This window comes from Fundulus heteroclitus, chromosome 22, assembly GCF_011125445.2.
Source record: "Fundulus heteroclitus isolate FHET01 chromosome 22, MU-UCD_Fhet_4.1, whole genome shotgun sequence".
Classification (NCBI taxonomy): Eukaryota; Metazoa; Chordata; class Actinopteri; order Cyprinodontiformes; family Fundulidae; genus Fundulus; species Fundulus heteroclitus.
The window spans coordinates 37,269,213-37,288,834 of NC_046382.1; the positions used below are offsets into that span (position 1 = coordinate 37,269,213).

At 40.7% G+C, this 19,622-nt stretch overlaps 1 protein-coding gene across 1 annotated transcript in view; it reads right to left on the reverse strand.

The window, feature by feature from the left end:
• epas1b (endothelial PAS domain protein 1b) overlaps positions 1 to 19,622 on the reverse strand; it is a gene marked incomplete at its 3' end in the record, with an annotated part of 67,847 nt that overhangs the window by 23,913 nt on the left and 24,312 nt on the right. Inside the window, 3 exon segments of the mRNA NM_001309914.1 lie at positions 3,083 to 3,170; positions 5,733 to 5,905; positions 12,258 to 12,448. Of these exon segments, the coding sequence (NP_001296843.1) occupies positions 3,083 to 3,170; positions 5,733 to 5,905; positions 12,258 to 12,448 (452 nt within the window).

Consider the following 19,622-nt stretch of genomic DNA (forward strand, 5'->3'; position numbering starts at 1 on the left):
AATTAGGTTGAGCAGTTACATCACAAGGTCACGGTTCAACTGCGGAGCTGCAGCCAATGAGCCAAGCACTGTACGACGTCAACGCTACAATCCCAAGTGTATCTTTATCTTTTTTTTTAACCAAACAAAGCGGACAACACCTTTCTGAGCTGAGACAAAGCACACGTGTCAATGTGAGGGGTAAACTGAAGAGGAATTATAAACCGAAAAGCATTGTTCTGCTTCGGAGCTGATAAGTTTCTCACCCTCAGTTTGGTGGATGTGATTCTTTGAGGGGAAGAAAGGACATTGTAGTATAAAACCCCGCCTGTTTCAAGAGATTTTGCTTTTTTAAGGCAAAGCAGAAAACCTACACTATGAGTCACCTACAACTTTACAGCAGACACATGTATCAGTTTGCGTTACCTGGTAATGCTCTGTTCCTATGCATGAGTATTTCCTAGCATTATTCTACCACTTGGTATCCTTTTTCTTTTGCTTCAGTACATGGAAACCACAAAGAAATCTACATATGCACAAACTCTTCTTCCTCTCTGCTACATAAAAGCTCTGACCTTCTGTCCTTATTCTTCTATTGGACACTTGCTCATTAAATATACAAGATTATGCAACATCCTGTACTACCGTGAGGCATTCTCTACTGGACACTCTTGTGTCCAGATCGAGAAGCTGCAATTTATTTTTCAACGTTCTTGTGCAGAGAGTACACGTCAGAGCACACGACTTCCCAAGCTCTGAATATACCACAGAGCTATGTTCAGTTCATCATCCAAAAATGGAAACAGCAGGGCACAGCTGCAAACCTACCAAGATACGGCCATTCACCTACACTGACTGGGAGAGGATTCATCAGAGAGGCAGCCTAGAGACTCAGGGTAGCTCTGGAGGGGTTGCAGAGATCCACAGCTCAGGAGGATGGGACAACTATCCATTATGCCAACACAATTTTGTTTTTTTATGGAAGAATGTAAGAAGATGGGCATTGTTGAGAGAAAGCTATCCAATGTCCATATAGGGGACACATCAAGTATGTGGAAGAGCGTGCTCAGACTTACTCTGTCACTCTATGAGGACACAAATGGAAGTTTGTGGCTGCAATGTGACAAAATCTGAAAAACTTCAACGAATGTAAATATATACTTTGGAATTGCAGTGTATGTATATTAAAGCGATGCAACACTCTTTATGAGACAGTTTCATTAAATGCATGAATAGAAACATTGAAAATGTTCCCTCTCTAACTCCTAGTTGTTCTTTTAATCAATCAAAAGTACATTTTTGGGGGTTTTATGAGTCCTTTGAGCCATGTCTTTTTTGGGGGAACTATATTTATTGAAGCGTTCAACCCATTTTTTTGAGTCAACAGCATTGTGAAAGTTTTAGAAATTTGCAGCTCTGTCTCAGCTCGTTATCTGTGGATTTGTGTCTTGTTGCCTTTCTATGAAAGGGCTAAGGGCCTCTGAATGAAGATTTAAAGGCTGAAAGGCTGCACACACAGGCCATGAAAAAGAGATTTACTGCTTAGTAAGGCCAGATTTGCAATCAGTTCCCCTGAGAAGGCTCAAAGGATAAGGATGACTGTGGGTCCATTATTGCTCAAGACTACCGTGAAGCAGAGGATCATACATGACTTTAATGGTAGCCTACTCTGGACTTTCCCTTTGCTTCCTCAGCCAACCATTATTGATTAGTAATGTAACATTCATGGCTGAATAATTTTTCTATAAGAACTCTTTCCTTGGGGATTGATTTAAATGTTGCTCAGTTCTGCAAACTTTCACATTTTGTCACCAATGTAATCCTTTGCATTTTTTCACAGCTAAATAGAACAACTCAAGAATTGAGACTAGTGTGAATAGAAAACTTTTCCCCAAAATTAAAAAGTTTTACACTCTAGTTCTATTGTTTTACTTTTTACGGCTTCCACGTGTTTTTAAAGCCCCGTAAAAAGGCAAATATACCAATTCAAATGTAGCAGCGATCCTTGCATGGAGTTAGCGGGATGCAAAACTACTACAAACAAACCAAAAAATGTTGCAGCCCCCATCCCATTCTTTCCAGTTCACCAGCACAGCGTAAATGAAGCAACATCTGCTGGTTGTTTTCTGCTCAATCATTAACTCTGCTGTGTGCTCATATTGCTCGTGTCTCCAGCTCATAGAGCAGACTCCTGCATTCATTGAGTCAGTCATAGGTTTCCTAACCTATGCATTGGAAATGTGTATACCCATTCCAACAGCTATTCACACTTTCTTGGTTATTTTAAGGATTATAAAGATGTCCATGATTGAAAACGGTAATTCAAATATTCATTTTTAAATTCATTTTTTAAGTATGTTTGTTGCTTTTGATAGGCTCCCATTGTGAACATTGGATGTGTATTGGGAACAATGGAGTGGTACTTGAATGTTCAAACATCGCAGGACTGGGTATATGATCTATATGTTGACTTTAGCATTAAAAGTAAAAGAGGGATGATGAGGGATGTGCAGAGCACAGTGTGAGATTGGATAATATTATTGGGTCCTTGCTGGATTATTTGAGTTGCAGTTGTGTCGACTCTGTAGCAGCGGCACAAATGTGCGGCATACAAGGCCGTCATGTAGCAGAATGTTTTACAAAAAATCTGTGATAATGTGGCTTATCCTGTGAATTAATCATAATGTATGCTTAATTTAGTCATGTTGGAATATATCTTCTTGTGGCGTTGTGTTTTTCGATGCCAATAAAACAAAAGGCTGATACATAATAGTGCACCATGGTCATAACAACCAAATGAACAGTAGAAGTTTAATAAATATAAGACGTTTAATCATTTCTCATTATTAGTTTGTCATCCCATAGCACCTCAGGTTCAAGAAAAGGGTAATCTCTGTCCAGAAAAATATGTTAATTTACCTTGCCTTGCAAATAACTACGTAAATTTCTGCTTCCATCAGGCTTAAATTGTAAGATTAGATACAATGTTAATAGTTGTATAAACGTGATGGAAAGTGTTAGATTAAAATCAAACAGGAGGGTGAGATCCCTTGTTAAAAATGTAATGCAGGTGTAACATGGGTTTGGAGGGTTGTGTGCTTACCTGCTGACTTCAGGCTGAGGTTTTCTCTGATCTCCTCATGGTCACATGGGTGGGTAAAGTCAAAGATGCTGTGACCTGTGAGCTCCACCTGACAAAAAAACAAACATAATGAAACTCAATTAGAATCAGAACAACGTAACATCACTTCTTGTCTTTTGAATGGCTACAATCTGTTATGACACAAGGTGCTTAGAAAACAGGGATGCCACTGTCCTGATTGATGTATTTTAAAACGATCCTCCCTTAATAAAATAGACACAAAAAGCTTTCTATTCAAGTGACATGAAAGTTGAAGATATCTAATAAAGGAGTTTATTGATTTCTAAATACAAGTCATTGTTTAAGCCAATTTTGAATGAGACCTATAGGTTAAAAAGTCCAGTTTTCATCAGGCTAAATCTGAATAAGAAATGTCAGATATTAAAAAGCCATAAAGGCCCATGGATGTCAAAAGTTTCTATGTCCGGTGACTCCGTGACTAAACTTAGCTTCAGATTTCTTTTTTTTGGTGTTCTACAAGAGATTTCATACCTCCATGTATAGCGTTAGCAAGCTCAGCAAAAAGACGAGTTATTCTGCTTAATGAAGCTCAAAGGTAACATTTATGAAGCAGTGGAACAACTTTACATAAGCTTATTCCACCAAAACATTCAATGTAACCACATTTTAATTTGCTATCAGCCAAATTATCGAAGACCTAGATCAAAGCAAAATGGAAACATGCTAGCATTAGCCTAGCACTTCAACTAAAATGTTCCCCATGAAAACTTTATTAGCTGGAGCAAAACATGAATGTACTGAATTGCTGCAGCTGTGTCAGATATAATTTTAGAAACAAGTTCTTAAACTTTTTGAGTTCTGGGTTACATGTCAGAACGTTAGAGTAGCTTTCTTAACCCAGTTAAGCCTGTCCTAGAGCAGCATTTTAAAGCACCAAAAACTGCAGTTGAGACAAAATGTATATTGGAGTCAAGAAAAAAACAGATACTGCAGCATAATTGTTGAGCCACTGTTGAATGAGTGAACTTCTACGCACTTGCAATGTGTGTGTTACTTTACTATACTTTAAAAGTTACTGAGTTAGTAAGTGAAATATCGAATTGACTCGGGTCATCTTAGAGAATGGGACTTGCCTAAAGAAAAGAAGTAGCAGAGTGAATTGAATAGTAGTTGAATGTCTTCCACGTGTGTTTAGTATAACAAAGAGTAATACTGTTTAGTTCCCCAAAAGAGTGACCTCTTCTAGAATATGTTATTTTGTCATTTTACTACAGTACACTTTTGTAGATGTTTCTTAGGTGTTTGACTGTTGTTATTTTAACGACGATGAAATATTTCTACAGGTGAGCAAACATGAATGTGATTCAGTTAGATAACTGCAACAACCCATTGAACAGAGACCAAAAAAGCCTAATAATGCTTCTTGGTAAAATAGTTACCTTATAACAGGATAAGACACAAACTTGTGAGTAGCAACATTCCCTATGTTTTATAACAGCAGTTTAGCGGTATTATTAACAAACCGTTCAACACAGATTTATTAACAGAAAATCAATACAGAGATGGAGGCATTGCAATAGTTCTACGTGCCTGTATTGGCTATTCAGATTTTCACGATAACAGATTACATGTGCAGAATCCAGTCACCGGGCTAACGAGCACTTTATGTCAGCATAAAAAATGCTTATTTTTCTCGTTAGCTGCTAATAGCGCCTTATTTTGTGATAAACAAATGAAGAACTGGGTGACCATGAGCGGGAGGAACAAAAAAAGAAGGGTGTCACCACTAGAAGCCCAGTTTGTTTTAACCAAAACAGAAACACAGGCAATAATGACACAGTGAACTTGATGATTGTGTTTAGATCTGAAATGGTCTGGTCTGTAAAACAAGCCATAGAGGTATTTCACACAAAGTCAACAAGCGTATGACAGTTTGCATTCATCTGCTTCCTGTCAGCCTGAGTTAATGCTCTCCAGTCCATAATTCATATTTTAAAGATAGAAAATAGGGCTAAGGGATAATACTAGAGAAATGTTATTAAATTGAATGCAGAATAAACTTAAAATGACATTTTAATCTTTTCTCAGTTATCGGTGGCTGAATGTGAAAGCCAATTTGTTATAGCCGAGCTTGTACACGGCTAATGCACCCCCAAAATTGACCTGCTTTTCTTATATTATGCAACAGTTGCGTTAGTTTATATTCTACAACTGAAGTGTTGTACCATGGAAACAACAGAGGCAAAATAATTACAGCCCAAAAGTAACAATCCCAACCATAAAATCACTATTTAGATGCTTGTGATCATAGTCTAATAAGTTATATTGCTATTCGATAAACAATACAATGTTGTCATGCCTGTTTCCAGATAGAAACTAAAAATGGAATATCTGCATATTTTAGTCTGTATAATTATATTATCATTGTAGTAGTGATAGCATTATAAAATTCTTATATTTTTACATTTCAAATTATACGTTCTACCCTGTGTTCATTTAAAAATGATATTTCTTCGTTCTATATTTCTTTTGGACCAAAAAGAACCTGCTGCTACTGCAACACCCCCACAGAAGTGACACCCTTTTTGGGCCTAATGAGCTCTTAGTCAGTTTTTCTCAGCCGCGTTGTTCCCTGGGAAAGCTTGTGTACCTGTGTGAGGCCCATGAATTTGTTGATGTTCTCTGACAGGAAGATCATGTCGCCGTCTGATGTTACCACGGTGATGAAGCCCTCCAGAGACTTCAGGTACATGTTGTCCATGAGTTCATCCTCCGCGCCATTACAGCCGCTGCCGCTGCCGCTGCCGCTGCCACTGCCGCTGCCTGAGAGGAGCAGAAATTATTTCTGTCAGTTGTTGCTAACGTTAGAACTGGTATCACTGTATCACTGCAATAGGCTTGATTTCCCTTTTTCACAGTAAAGATCCTCCAAACTTGAACAGATTATTTGCAAACTCCACAAGCATTTATAAGAGTTGCCTGCTTTCAGTGCACAACTCACATATTATACAATAGTGTTCAAATACACTGAGCACAGTATCCAAACATTTACACAGAAAGACTCTGGTCTGTCCCCGAGGTCTTGTTTCAGAGATAATTAATATAAAAAAAACCCCAGCACAGCTCAGAGGGAACCCTGTGTGTGTGTGTGTGTGTGTGTGTGTATGTGTGTGTGTGTACCATGTATAGCTATCGTTGTGAGGACCAAAACTGAGAGTTGACCAACATTGTGTGGACAATTGGTATTGTGAGGATATTTTTCAAAGTCCACACAATGAAAATTGGGTTTAGGGCTAAGGTGTGAATTGTGCTTTAGGTTAAGTTAAGGGTTAGGTATGTATCTGTGAAGGTCCTCACGAAAATGAAGGTCCTCGCAACTATATATATACCGACATGTGTGTGTGTGTGTGTGTGTCCCCAGACAGCAGCTTGAAACTGAACAAAGCCCAGTAGTGGGTTGGGGCGGAGGGTGGGAAGCTTGCAGTTCCTCCTCTGTGCTTCCCTCAGATAAGAGGAGAGCAGTTCCCAATGGTCCCGGTGAGGCCTGGGGATCGACTTTGGAGCCAGGCCCACTCATTCCGAACTCCCGCAGGAGTCCGAAGCTTTCTCATGGGCCCCAAAGTGCAGCAGAGTTCTTTAGGACCCTGATCCGAAGAATAAGTGCCACCTTTGGCTTACATACTGAACTTAGCCGTGATTACAACTCATTTGGACTGAGCTGTACTTTTATACCCTCTGTTGTTCTTCGGTTGTGTAACCGACCTCGTTTGAAAATAATGGGATGCAGAACAGAGTTGGACTCGCAGCTGCAGGACTGATAATTTCTGCCCTTTTTTGACATTTGTGCTGCTGCCTTATGCACAATATAGAGGCAGGACAGGGATTCTGTCTCAGACTGTAACAAGAAGGAGAATTTGACTCAAACAGCAAAAACGCAAACATGAAAGGACCAACATGAGGGTGTGTAACTCCCAACAAAAGCATCAGGAAATCTTGATAGCATCATCGGAGCTCTGATGTGGGCTTAGGGGACATGGCCTCATATTTAATGTTTTCTGTTAGGATTTCATAACACAGAAAAAAGTACAAAAAAAATAATTGTACAGTAAGATGCAAAAGGATGAGATTTGAAAACTGAAAATGAGAGAAGCAAAATATATTAAATCAAATATTTAGATCATAAAACCACAAATGCCCAGCCCCAAAAACCTGGTTTTGTGATGTTAAAGATGAATCCATGAGACATAATTTCAAAACCTTTGCACACATAAACTGATAAATGTCCTGCAAATTTCAATTTCAATAAAAACACAAATATGTAAAGATGAGAAATGTAAACTAAAACAAAAACAATAATTTGTTGTAGCAGCTCATGAATAATTTTTGGCCAATTATTATTTTTTCACGTTATAACAATTACAGTTAACCTGCATTTTGTTTTGTTTCTTGTGACATTTTAAAAGTCTGATCAAAATTTGCAAGTCAACTGGATGGCTAATGAGAAAGCTTTAGGGAATTTGCAAGCTGTGAACGACAGGTGACAACAGCGTCCTGCATTCTCTATACGTCCGGTCTGATCAGCAAGGTTCCAAAACAAAGACTTTGGTTCCGAAGAAAATATTTATAAAAACCCTGCTTTTCTATCCTGGGGAGAAAAAGTTTTCTATTTCTGTCATAGATATATATCTTGTATTACATAATTGCATTCTTCGTTCCACTTTCAATTATTTTCTCAGGATCTGTTTTTCAGTTGTAAATCTAACTCTCTAAAATGAATCATTTTCAACAAGGGATAACTCAAATATTTAATAATTACAAACAAGCTTTTTATGCACTTGTTTACTCAGAACCTTCAATTATAAAGTAACAAAAACAACATAAAACCTTTTAAAATCAACTCCCCTGTGTAAGCCTGATCATCTCAAATAGGTGCGCATCATCAAAGCGGTTCGTCTCCCAATGAGCTCATGTTATGTAACAGAGGTGATTTCTGCCAGCAGCCGGCTCCGGCTGCCTCTACAGCACGCCCGGCCGGCGTTGTTCAAGCCCGCGCGCGCGCGCCAGCTCGTTTGGCGCCACGACGGTCGGCTGTTATGGCTGGCGGGGATAACGCCAGCACCAGTCGAACGATGGGCAGAGCTCTGTGCTTCCTCTCTAGTATCTCCCCCCTGCATCACGGAGCAATCAGAGAGGCCCGATAACGTTATCTGCCGCTGCATGGCATGGATCTCCCTGTTCTCTCCTACCCTCTCACCGGCTTCTCTCCTACCCTCATTACCTTTACTCCTCCTCTTCCTCCTCGGCCTCGTCTTTCCTCCTGCTCACCTTCCTTCTAGCCGCAGTCCTCTTTCTCCTTCTCTGCCTCACACCCTTACAAAGTTTCTGCATTCAATTTGGCGACTGGTCCTGCCTTTCAGGAAACTGTCCTCTTAATTTTAGCGAGATTCAGTTTCGCTCAAATGCCTTCTGTTTTTCTGCCACCAGATGCTTCAAAAGCAGATATCTTAGAACCTTGGGAAATTAAACTATAACCACAATGGCTCAGTTAAAAGCTTCTCCTTTTCGCACAGCCACATTCTCTCAAAGTAAGTTTAACTTTACAATAAAAAATAAATAAATTATTCATGAGTTTCCAGCATATGTGCTTGTGCTCTCGTCGTTTCAGAGCAGTCTCCCTTTAATTTGAAGCAGATCCAAAGCTAGCTGTCTAAATAGACAGTCTAGTTTCTTGACCTCCTGTAGCACCCTGCTCCCTGTGCAAGGAGGGAACGATGAAGATGGCTCCTTGTCCAGCCTGGTTTGTTTTAACCTTTAGAATAATTGCCAGTTAGACAGGATTCCCATAGGCCCAATAATGGCGGAGGACCCTGTATCCTACATCTGAAGTGTTGAAAGTTCAATAAATAAAGATTTAACTTCAATTTTAGATTTTGTGCTCTACGAGCACAAAATACAAATGAGCAACTAGTTGTGCTTTTCTCCTAATATGCTTTTTGAACTGTATTTTACCGTAAGCCAAACAACCAAACACGTTTAAAATAAAAAAAGTCATGTTTAGGCTGGATTCTTTTGGTGGTTAAAAAGAAATTAATTACAACAACAAACAAGACAGTTTCTAAATATTCTGTTAAGAGATGCTTTTATCCATTACAATATAATGTTACAAGGATATCCATATTCCCCATTTCTTTACACATCCTGGGATTATTTCAATTTCTGTTCCTGAATATTTCCCTAACTGACATTTTAAATATGATCTTCCTTTCTTGGGGAATTATTAGCAGCTCCAGGACCACAGAACAGTGAAATTACTCCCCTGATTAATGAAGGTGGACAAATCAAGATATCGGAAGCGGCGATCGCTGTTTGTTAAGGAAGCCTTGTCCGTACGCCTGGCTGTATCCTCTGCGTACAATGCAAAGTAGTTCATTACAATCTAAACAGAACATCAAAAAGGTACATATGAGCAGTGTGATGGCAGATTAAAATGGCGGTGAAGATTTACAGATAACATTAAGCTCTTTTATAAATCAAAATGTTTTCCTGTTTTCCTGACATGTTGTTTTCAGAGCGAATTGTTGAGCTGGCAGTTATTGTTTGGAGCTAAGTACAGGAAACCACTACTCTATAAAAAGCCATCTGAATTATGTAAAAAAAAAAAAACTAAAAAAAAACAGATTTGTCACTTTAAATATATCTGTCTGTCAACTATCTATTTTGCTGGCAATATTTCAACCCTGTGAGACGACTGACGTTATTATAAAATGTTTTCTGGAGAAACTACATTTTGTCTTTTTTTTTAATAATGCTACCATATGTTAACGGATTTATTTGAAAAGTCTCAACAGTTCTGCTTATTTTACATGGAAATAGTACATAAATAAAATAAAAAATGAAAAAAATAAAAAAGGGAAAGAGCACATAAAATGATTAGATTACAAAAGCCTAAGCAATAATAATCCAAAACATAAAGACGGTGTTTGCAGTGCCTTGTAAAAGTATTCACACCGTGTATACATTTTCACATCACAATACCAGACCCAAGTCACTGGGATCCTATGTGACAGACCAACACAAAGTAGTGACAAGCAATTGAAAAGTGGAGAAACTCATGGATAATTATCCAGAAAACGTAGAGACATCTAAATTCCTGAGTTTAAACTTTAAAGAAGCAGCCCTCACTGACAGGGTTTCCGGATGTCCCTGAATACAGCATCATCCGCCCTCCCCCTCAGCTCCCTGTTCCTGCTAATGAAAAGCATTCTCACTGAATGATGCCATGCTACCGCCATGTCCCATTGTTTCCATGGTGTTTTCAGGGGGGATGTGGGGGTCAGCCAAAAAAGTTCAAATTGGGTCTCATCGGATCAGAGCGTTGTCTTCCACATCTTTGTTTTATCCGCTACGTGGTTTGTGGCAAACTGTAAATAGAACGTCTTCTGACAGTCTTTCAACAATGGCTTTTTTTTTTCTTGCTTCTCTTTCAGCAGGGCCAGACGTGTGGGGAGTATGAGTAGTAGCCGTCACGTCAAGAGACTCTCCCTCCTGGGCTGTGCAGCTCTGCAGCTCCTCCAGAGTTACCGTTGGCCTCATGGCTGCTTCTCTGATCAATGCCCACCTTTCCCAGCGTGTCAGTTTAGGTTGACGGCCACGTTTGGTAGGTTTTCAAGTGGAACCATACTCTTTCCATCTTCAGATGATGGGTTGAACGGAGCTCTTTGAAATGTTCAAAGCTTGGGGTATTGCTTCAGAACCTAACCCTGCTTTAAACTGCTCCACAGAAGACCTGCGTGTCTGTGTCTCCTGGTCTTCTCTCGTGTCCTCTAACAAACATCTGAGGCCAGAAACAGACAGCTGAATTTACACTAAGAATAAATTACCCAGAGGATGACTCTCTTGGCTGATTAGCTCACTTCTGAATGCATTCGGTTGGACTGGAATACATTAAAAGGGTCTGAAAACGAATGCACACACCACTTTTAGTTTGTTATTTGTGAACCATTTTGCATAATTTTCCATCCTGTTTGCAATGATGCACTACTTTGTGCGTGTCTGTCACCAAAATTCCAGCAACACGCATACATGTTTCAGGTTAAAAACAAAAGGTGAAAACAATCAAAAAGAAAATATACTTTTTTTAAGGGGAATTAAAAACTGCCATTAAAGCATTGGGACTTAAATCTTGGGGTCTAAAAGACTGTTTGTATTTTATCTGAGCAGTTTTTGTGTGTTATTTGATGTTCCTGAAATTTTCATTTGAATATAACTTCTCGCGCTGTCTTTACAGGCGCCAGGCGCAGTATTTACTTTTTAAATCACATTTTTGCTTTCATGTTTATTTTATATGAATATAATCCTCTTTTTTAGCTATATACTGAATTAGGAGGAAATCACTTCATAAATAACTGATTTAGATCAAACGTTAAATACAGAGAAATGAAGTATAAATCTGGTCATTTTATTTTATTATTTTAATTATTCTCTCAGGATGCACTGACTTCTTAAGACTTTTCACATTTTTCACATTACCAAACGTAGTTCCCGTTTGTGTTTTGTTCTTTCTCCCATCCAGATGAAACGACATTTATCAGAATCCGTTCAAGCAGAAGCTCCATCTAGTCTGAAAATACATCCATTAGCCTGTTTAAAATTTCAAAATAAAAGTCCTTGAATCCAACCGCAGATTTTTACTTCTAATGAACACCTCAGGCTTTTCATTTCCCCACCGTCCCCTTTTGGGTTAACTGAGCACACAAAGGCTTTTATAACTCAGGAAGCAAAAAAAAATAAACATTTTGTTTTCCCCAAAAAAATTCACGTCATTGACCAGTGACGTTGCAGGTTGTTTAATTTGGTTTCCCTCAGATCTCATTTTGAGACACCAAAGCAGAAGAACAATAAGTCTCCTGCTTTTGTTGACCTTCCTAGCTTCTAATTTTACTAAGACAAAGGAAGCAGGAGGAGGAGGAGGAGAAGCAGCCTTCCAACCCCAGTGAACAATAAGTCACACACCAACACTTCCACTCAAACTAGATGTCACAGAACCTGGAGCAGGGCACGCTCTCTATTTGCATTTTTTCCTTTCTGCACCTTGCAACTGCATGTTTGTATGTGTGTGTGTGTGTGTGTGTGTGTGTGTGTGTGTGTGTGTGTGTGGGAGCTTCGGTGTCCATACTTGTCGCGATCAGCTTGCGCGTTCGCAGGAAGCTGATGGCCAGCCTCATGATGGAGGCCTTGTCCAGGTGAGCGCTGACGCTGTGGGGCATTGGCAGCTGGTGGGCCAGCTCGTAGAACACCTCCGTCTCCTTGCTGCGTCTGCAGCGCGCCGCATCCCGGGACTTCTCCTTACGCCGCTCCGAGCTGCTCCTGCACCACAGAACCATACAGGAAATACATTTTAAAAAACCAATAAAGCAAAAAAAAAAAATGGATTAGTCTGTGACATTCAGCTCCAAAGTTTCTGGCTTTCCTGTGAGATCAACTTTAGCTCACTTTGTTCATAAAGCTGTTTTGCGCTGACGGTTATATGCTTTTGATTTGTTTGCATCCTACAGCAACAGCTGAGCCTAAATGCAATCCCTGTTTTTTCCAGTTTCAAATTGTTGCTGGCACAAATCAATGTAAAGAAGCCATCTCATAAAACCCCACGTGATTGGACAGTCATCGTACGCAACACAAACTGTGGCCTTCAGGCCGCCTCCGCTGCAGCCTCGGCCACACGAATCGTCTTCCATTACGACAGCAATCGTAATGGAATGCTGTCTTTGCAATCGACAGCATTCTTGTTGCCAGCATTTACTATTCAAGCAACACCTTTAGTGTTTGCTGCTGAGGCATTCAAGGACTATTTCTGAGCTGCCAGTCAGTTGATAGCGATGTTCCAGCCTGACGGTCCTCAGAGGTCATCGTGACATGCACATCCACCCCTCCCAACTCTCATCTTTTTGAGGTTTTGAAGAAAGGAATAGTTTTGCGCACCAGCAACAGACAGAATGCAAGCGGCAGAAATAAACTGTCAGAGTTTTATCTTCTGACTTGTTGTTGTCTCATGACAGGAAAAGGATTGTCTAATTAGTGAGTGTCATCTGCTAACGCTCACTTAATAGTAAAAAATAAAGTTAAAATACACATGACATTAGCTGAAAAAAAAGAAAGCAGACGTCACTGGTGTGGCTTCTGTATCTGTTTGTTTGTTTGTTTATTCGTGGTGATCCTGATTGAGAAACACATATTGGAGCAAAACTCGACCTTTGGAAACGGGACGGGAGATAAGCGTTTGGAGTCCAGCAACAAGCGTACCGAGCAGATGTGCCACTGGAGAGGAAATAAGCTTTAGTGGACGACGATTTGTCTTTAGAAATATTACTTTCAAAATGGACCTCCGCTGAAAAACAAACAGCCAGGTGATTATTTTCATTTCCTCTGCTTAATTCGGCCTTGCTCAAAGAGACCTAACACAGAGGTAAAAACATGCGTTCAAACCGCCTTTTCTCTCAAGCAAACGTGATTTTGGGTCGGATCTTGGCAGCAAACAGAACTCTTGGTAATCTTTCAAAATTGCAGGTCTTTTTCTTGTCAGCGCTGCGTTATGAAATCTGCTCCCAGTTTCATGTGAAGAGTAAAACAGACAAACAGTGCAGGATTTGAGAAAGCAGCCAAGCCAACCCTTTCCATATTAGGAGATTCCACGCAGTTTCTTGACCTGTCACATGTTCACACTCAGGTTGCAACATCTCAGCCCCTTTTATGCAACCTATACTGCATGCATCTGGGTAATATGAAGCGCAGCAGTGATCAGGGAAAAGGCCCAAGCGGCTGAGCAAACGGTGGAGAATGCAGGCTCATAACTGATGGCAAATATGACGTCGCCCTGCTGGGTTTACCCCGCTTAATCTTTTCCAGACAAGCAGCGACCTGCGTGGAAGCTGCGGCACAGTTATGTAAAAGGACCAGATACCCACAGGACAGGTAGGAACGGACTAAGATGCTCGATGCTAGTTTGTTTGATCGCACAAAGCAGAAAATGGAGAAGACGTCATGTCGATGTGCTCCCTGGGAAAGGAGAGAAAGCTAAAGGTTCAGCTTCTTCTGTCGTTTAGGCTAGAGCCTGATACATCAAACTGTTACATCACTGTGCATAAGTGCAGTAAAAAAAAGTGAAATAGCAAAAATTAAAACTGCAAAAAAATCTCCATCCATACCTTTCAAAGGGTTTATACTCTTATAATGAGAAGAAGCAGAGAGGTTACTGGTGCTTTCTGTGGCTGTAGACAGTTTTAGAGTACTGCAGCACTGCCCACCATATTTTTCTGCACACTGCCAGTCAGCTGACTGAAAGAACTTTCCACAAGTTTTCCTTTTGCTTACAAAAAGGAACGATAATGTCCACAGTAAGCACTTACTGCTGAATTTAGCCAGTGTAAAGTGATACTGACCAAGGCCTTTCCTATGAGTCCCTGGGTAGAGCTCGTAGTTGGTGCTGATTGGAAGTGGAGGCAGCTGGCCAGACTGACGTCGGGCCCAGTTTAAGAATCAGCAATCTTCCTCACCTGGTAGCTCCCCCCAAGCGCCAGATGATCAACCCTAGCTCAGACCAGACCAGACCAGCTCATTCTTTTTTGTCTCTCTGCCACCTTCTTCTCTCTTTCCCTCTCCTATCCAACAAGTTATGATTTTGTTTGTCAAATAAATCCCCATTTTAAGTTACCCCATGCATGGCTCCCCTTTGATTTGTTGTGGTCTAAGAGCCAGACCATAACAAATTGGAGGCTCGTCCGGGAGTTGAACCCGGGACCTCTCGCACATCATATTGTCAAAGAACTGTACAAATTCTGGGAGACTATCAGCTAGTCAGCTCTTATTTGCAGGTGAAAAAAAGCACCCATACTGACACTGTTCGTATCCGTAGCATAATTCATGGATATTCAATGTCTATAGTTTTGCAAGCGACTGTTACCGAGTTTGTCTCCATTTCCCCCACCAAACGGCGCTCACGTCACTTTCGTCTGCATCAGTTCATGTTATTAGCAGCGACCTCTCAGCCCACTCCGAGTCTGCCGATATTCAAGTACATTTTTGGATTTTGTCACTTGTGCAGCAGGTCTAAAGAATTTCAAGACCTTTATTTTGTCCGGCTCTTGTTCCATGCATCCATCTATTGTCTTCTGCTTATCCGGGGTCAGGTCACGGGGGTAGCAGCTTCAGTAAGGAGACCCAGACGTCCCTCTCTCCAGCCACTTGGGCCAGCTCCTCCGGGGGAATCCCAAGGCATTCCCAGGCCAGCCGGGAGACATAGTACCTCCAGCGTGTCCTGGGTCTTCCCCTGGGCCTCCTTCCGGTGGGACGTGTCCGGAACACCTCACCAGGGAGGCGTCCAGGAGGCATCCTGACCAGATGCCTGAGCCACCTCAACTGGCTCCTCTCGACGTGGAGGAGCAGCGGCTCTACTCTGAGTCCTCCCCGGATGACTGAGCTCCTCCCCCTATCTCTAAGGGAGAGCCCAGTCACACTACGGAGAAAACTCATTTTGGCCGCTTGTATCCGGGATCTCGTTCTTTTGGTCATGAACCCAAAGCTCATGACCATAGATGAGGGTAGGAACGTAGATCGACCGGTAAATCGAGAGCTTCGCCTTTTGGCTCAGCTCTCTCTTCACCACAACGGATCGGTACAGCGCCCGCTTCGCAGCAGACGCCGCCCCAATCCGCCTGTCGATCTCCCGCTCCATCCTCCCCTCATTCGTGAACAAGACCCCAAGATACTTGAACTCCTCTACAAGGGGCAGCACATCCTCCCCAACCCGGAGGAGGCACTCTACCCTTTTCCGGTTCAAGACCATGGTCTCAGATTTGGAGGAACTGATTTTCATCCCGGCCGTTTCACACTCGGCTGTGAACCGCTCCAGTGAGAGCTGTAGATCACGCCCTGATGAAGCCAATAGGACCATGTAATCCGCAAATAGCAGAGACGCAATCCAAGGCCACCAACACGGATCCCCTCAACACCTTGGCTGTGCCTAGAAATTCTGTCCATAAAAGTTATGAACAGAATCGGTGACAAAGGGCAACCTTGGCGGAGTCCAACTCTCACCAGAAACGAGTCTGACATACAGCCGGCAATGCGGACTAGACTCTGACATTGGTCGTACAGAGACCTGACAGCCCCTATTAACGGGCCCGGTACTCCATACTCCCAGAGTACCCCCCACAGGATCCCTCGAGGGACACGGTTGAATGCCTTCTCCAGATCCACAAAGCACATGTAGACTGGTTGGGCAAACTCCCATGCCCTCTCCAGGATCCTGCTGAGGGTATAGAGCTGATCCAGTGTTCCACGGCCAGGACGAAAACCACACTGCTCTTCCTGAATCCGATATTCGACTATCCGACGAACCCTCCTTTCCAGAACCCCGGAATAGACCTTACCAGGGAAGCTTAAGTGTGTGATTTGCTCTTGTTGTTCGCAAAATGTTTGTGCAGAGCAACAATCAGCTGATCAGATGGATTGATGTAGCCTAAACCTACATTAACTCCCAATAGTAACACAGATGCCAATCTAATGACTTGATATCTGCTTATATCTCACAGATTTATTTTTTAAAGCACTAAAATCAGCTAAAACAGAGGCCCCACCTAACTAGCTGTTGGCTAGTTTCTTACAAGCTTGTTGCAATGTTACATTGGTTGACTACATTTTAGGGAAATAATATTTAACAAAATTTAAAGAGCAGCCTTTCAAAAGTCCAAATTATCCCTTTAAAACAATCAGTCAAAACAACAATGATCAAATGTACATTGCTTTCTTCTAACAGTAATAATGTGTTGCATTTTAGCAGCAGTAGGAATAATTGATTTAAAATAGACTTTACAACACCTGAAAAGCAGTAAAACAGTACAAGAGACGAAACAAATCTGAAGTATCAACAACCTTTTTTGTCATCTAAACTCCAAGCCTGCAAAACAAGACCTAAAAAATAGACTCCTCTCCCCAAACCTCCACAGAGTTTACGTACCGCATTTAAAAGACAAATGTGTTGTGTTTAAACACAAACCATAAAAACAGCTCCGGGTGGAAAACATTTACCCTGAACAAAGAGCTTTTTAACCTCTGATCTGTCTGCAGGCTTCTTTTTTTCTTTTTTTGCTGAAGATAACCACAACAGAAGAGCTGCAGCCCTGCTGAACTCCACACAGCCGCCCTCAGCAGTGACACAACGCACTTTATCAAACCTGATCACATGCAGGGGCACAAAAAAAGAAACTGTAAGACATGGACAATGATGTGCAAAGAATCAACTAGAACCGCAGAGTCAAACTCTGAGGGGGTTGATGTTTCTCACCCACAGAGACCATTAGATTTTCCTAAATTGAGTAAAAGATGATGAGAAACAGAGTAAAGCCACAAGTGAAAAGTTAAACTAAGGATGGATAGTTAGAGCCGTTATCTGCTGATTCTCCTGCTACGCCCACACCCAATCCATCAACACGTAGAGCATCGGCACACGAGGGAAAAATGTCAAACCAAACATCAACTGTGAGTGTGTGGAACAACAACCATTCTCTTTCTTTTACTGTCAACGTTTCTAATGAAAATCTTTTAGGTTCTGAAATCTGTTGTGACTACAACCATGAAGCAAAAACCAATTACAACAAATGAAAAGAACAAGAAAGCATTTCTTGGCATTTTTTTTGTCTGCATCAATTCCAGTTGTAAGGGAAATTTGTATTTAATTAAGAGTACAGTTGTAAAAAGACCTCATGGCACGCCATTAAAACACCAGAATATATCAATTTATCCAGCTGCTGTCAGCATGTGACTTACGCTGGTGTAGGAAGTGGAAGATATCATTATGAGCTCCAGAAAGGGACGTGATTATTTTAAGCTCGACACTCAGCAATATTTTTATTTGAGACTCTTATTTTGAAGGAATAAATGAAGACGTTCTTTGATTACGCTGTTGCGTTGACAGAGTCAGCTGAAGATATCTGGTCGAGCGTAACAACAGCTCGTGGTAAAGAGGCCTTCAGCACTTTGAGGTTCTGTGGCAGCACTTTTTTGGGTACTGATTTACAGACTCGGAGACAAGCTGCAAATGATTTTTAAACAACAAACCCTGGTTAGCTGTTAGCGGCTAATGACGCTAAAGCTAGGAGCTGCTTCCCAGCTTGCTGTCGCTGCTAAACAGCGCTGTTTCAAGTTATCAAGTCTGGACAGCGTTGCTCTGGTTGAAAATCTAAAGTGAAATCCAGTTTGAGATTCATGAAATCTTTATTCTATTTGCAGAATCACCAAAGGCAAATAGGACCACCTCTGCATTAAATACATAAAAAACACAATATTTGAACATTACTGGTGTTTGTTTGGTGAAAATGCAACTATCAGCATTGAGCTTTTTCCTCCTTCATCTTCTTGCTGTCTTCCCTCCACTGGCCGCCTGTCGATTTTAGAATAGCTTTTAAAAAGCTTTTTACTTGTCTTTTAAGCTTTTAATGTCCATGAGGTCATCATCCCAGTTCTTCTTGGGGTGACCGGGTCTTCTCAGTCACAGCACCCATGTGGAAACAGCTTCCTCTGAATCTCCCCTAAATCACTGTTGTTAAATCAAAACTTATTTAGGAAGGCTTTTATTACTCAGTAGTACTTTGGCATGTTATTTCAGATTTATTTTCCTTATTTTTTATGTTTTCAAATGATTTATGTAATTTTATGGTAAAGCACTGTGGCTGTCTGGTTGGATGTTATAAAGGGCTGTATAGATGAAATGAAGGAATATGGACAGATCAAACCCAGAGTAGAATATTCTACAATAACTACATCCACATTAAAGCAAATTTTCACATTTGTTTTGTAATAGGATCATGATTTTTACCAAAATATAGCAAAATTCTCGTCTTGCTCTCAGGAGCTCAGTTCCATGTATTGCCTTGTCTTGTGTGCGGAGCATGTTCTTACGTCCCTGAACAGCAGGTGGGATAACAGTACTTTTGTTTAAGTCCTACAAACCATGTACTAACAAGACGATTAACGTGGAGGTGTGGAAAACATAAAATCACTAGTTGAAAGAAATGTTTATTTTCAACCTTTAAAAGTTTTTCAGTAACTTAGTTCTCTAAGTTAAAACCACTATATGCAGATTGATGAAAATACTACATCAGATCAATAAAAAAATAATTTTCATAAAAATAATTTAGTAAAAAGTATGTTTAATACCTACCTACTATTAATCTTAGCCTGTTCAAAACGCTTGTTCTAATTTTTCGGATCTTTGCAATAAAACAAATAAAGTAGCAAGTTAGTCCTCAATCCCATATCTTTGCTTTCTTTGCTTTGATTTGATAGATTTTGTAAAGCCTTTATTTCAAGTTCAACTGCCTCTGATTTTAAACTATAATACTTTATTTCCCTCCCCTTTTTTATTACTTTTTTATTGAACTCTTGCTTCATTGTAGCTTGTTTTTTCGCATAACACATTATTATTATTATTATTGTTATATAATGAGATGTAACAACAGCGTGCCAAATCTTTCTCTGCCTGTGAGCA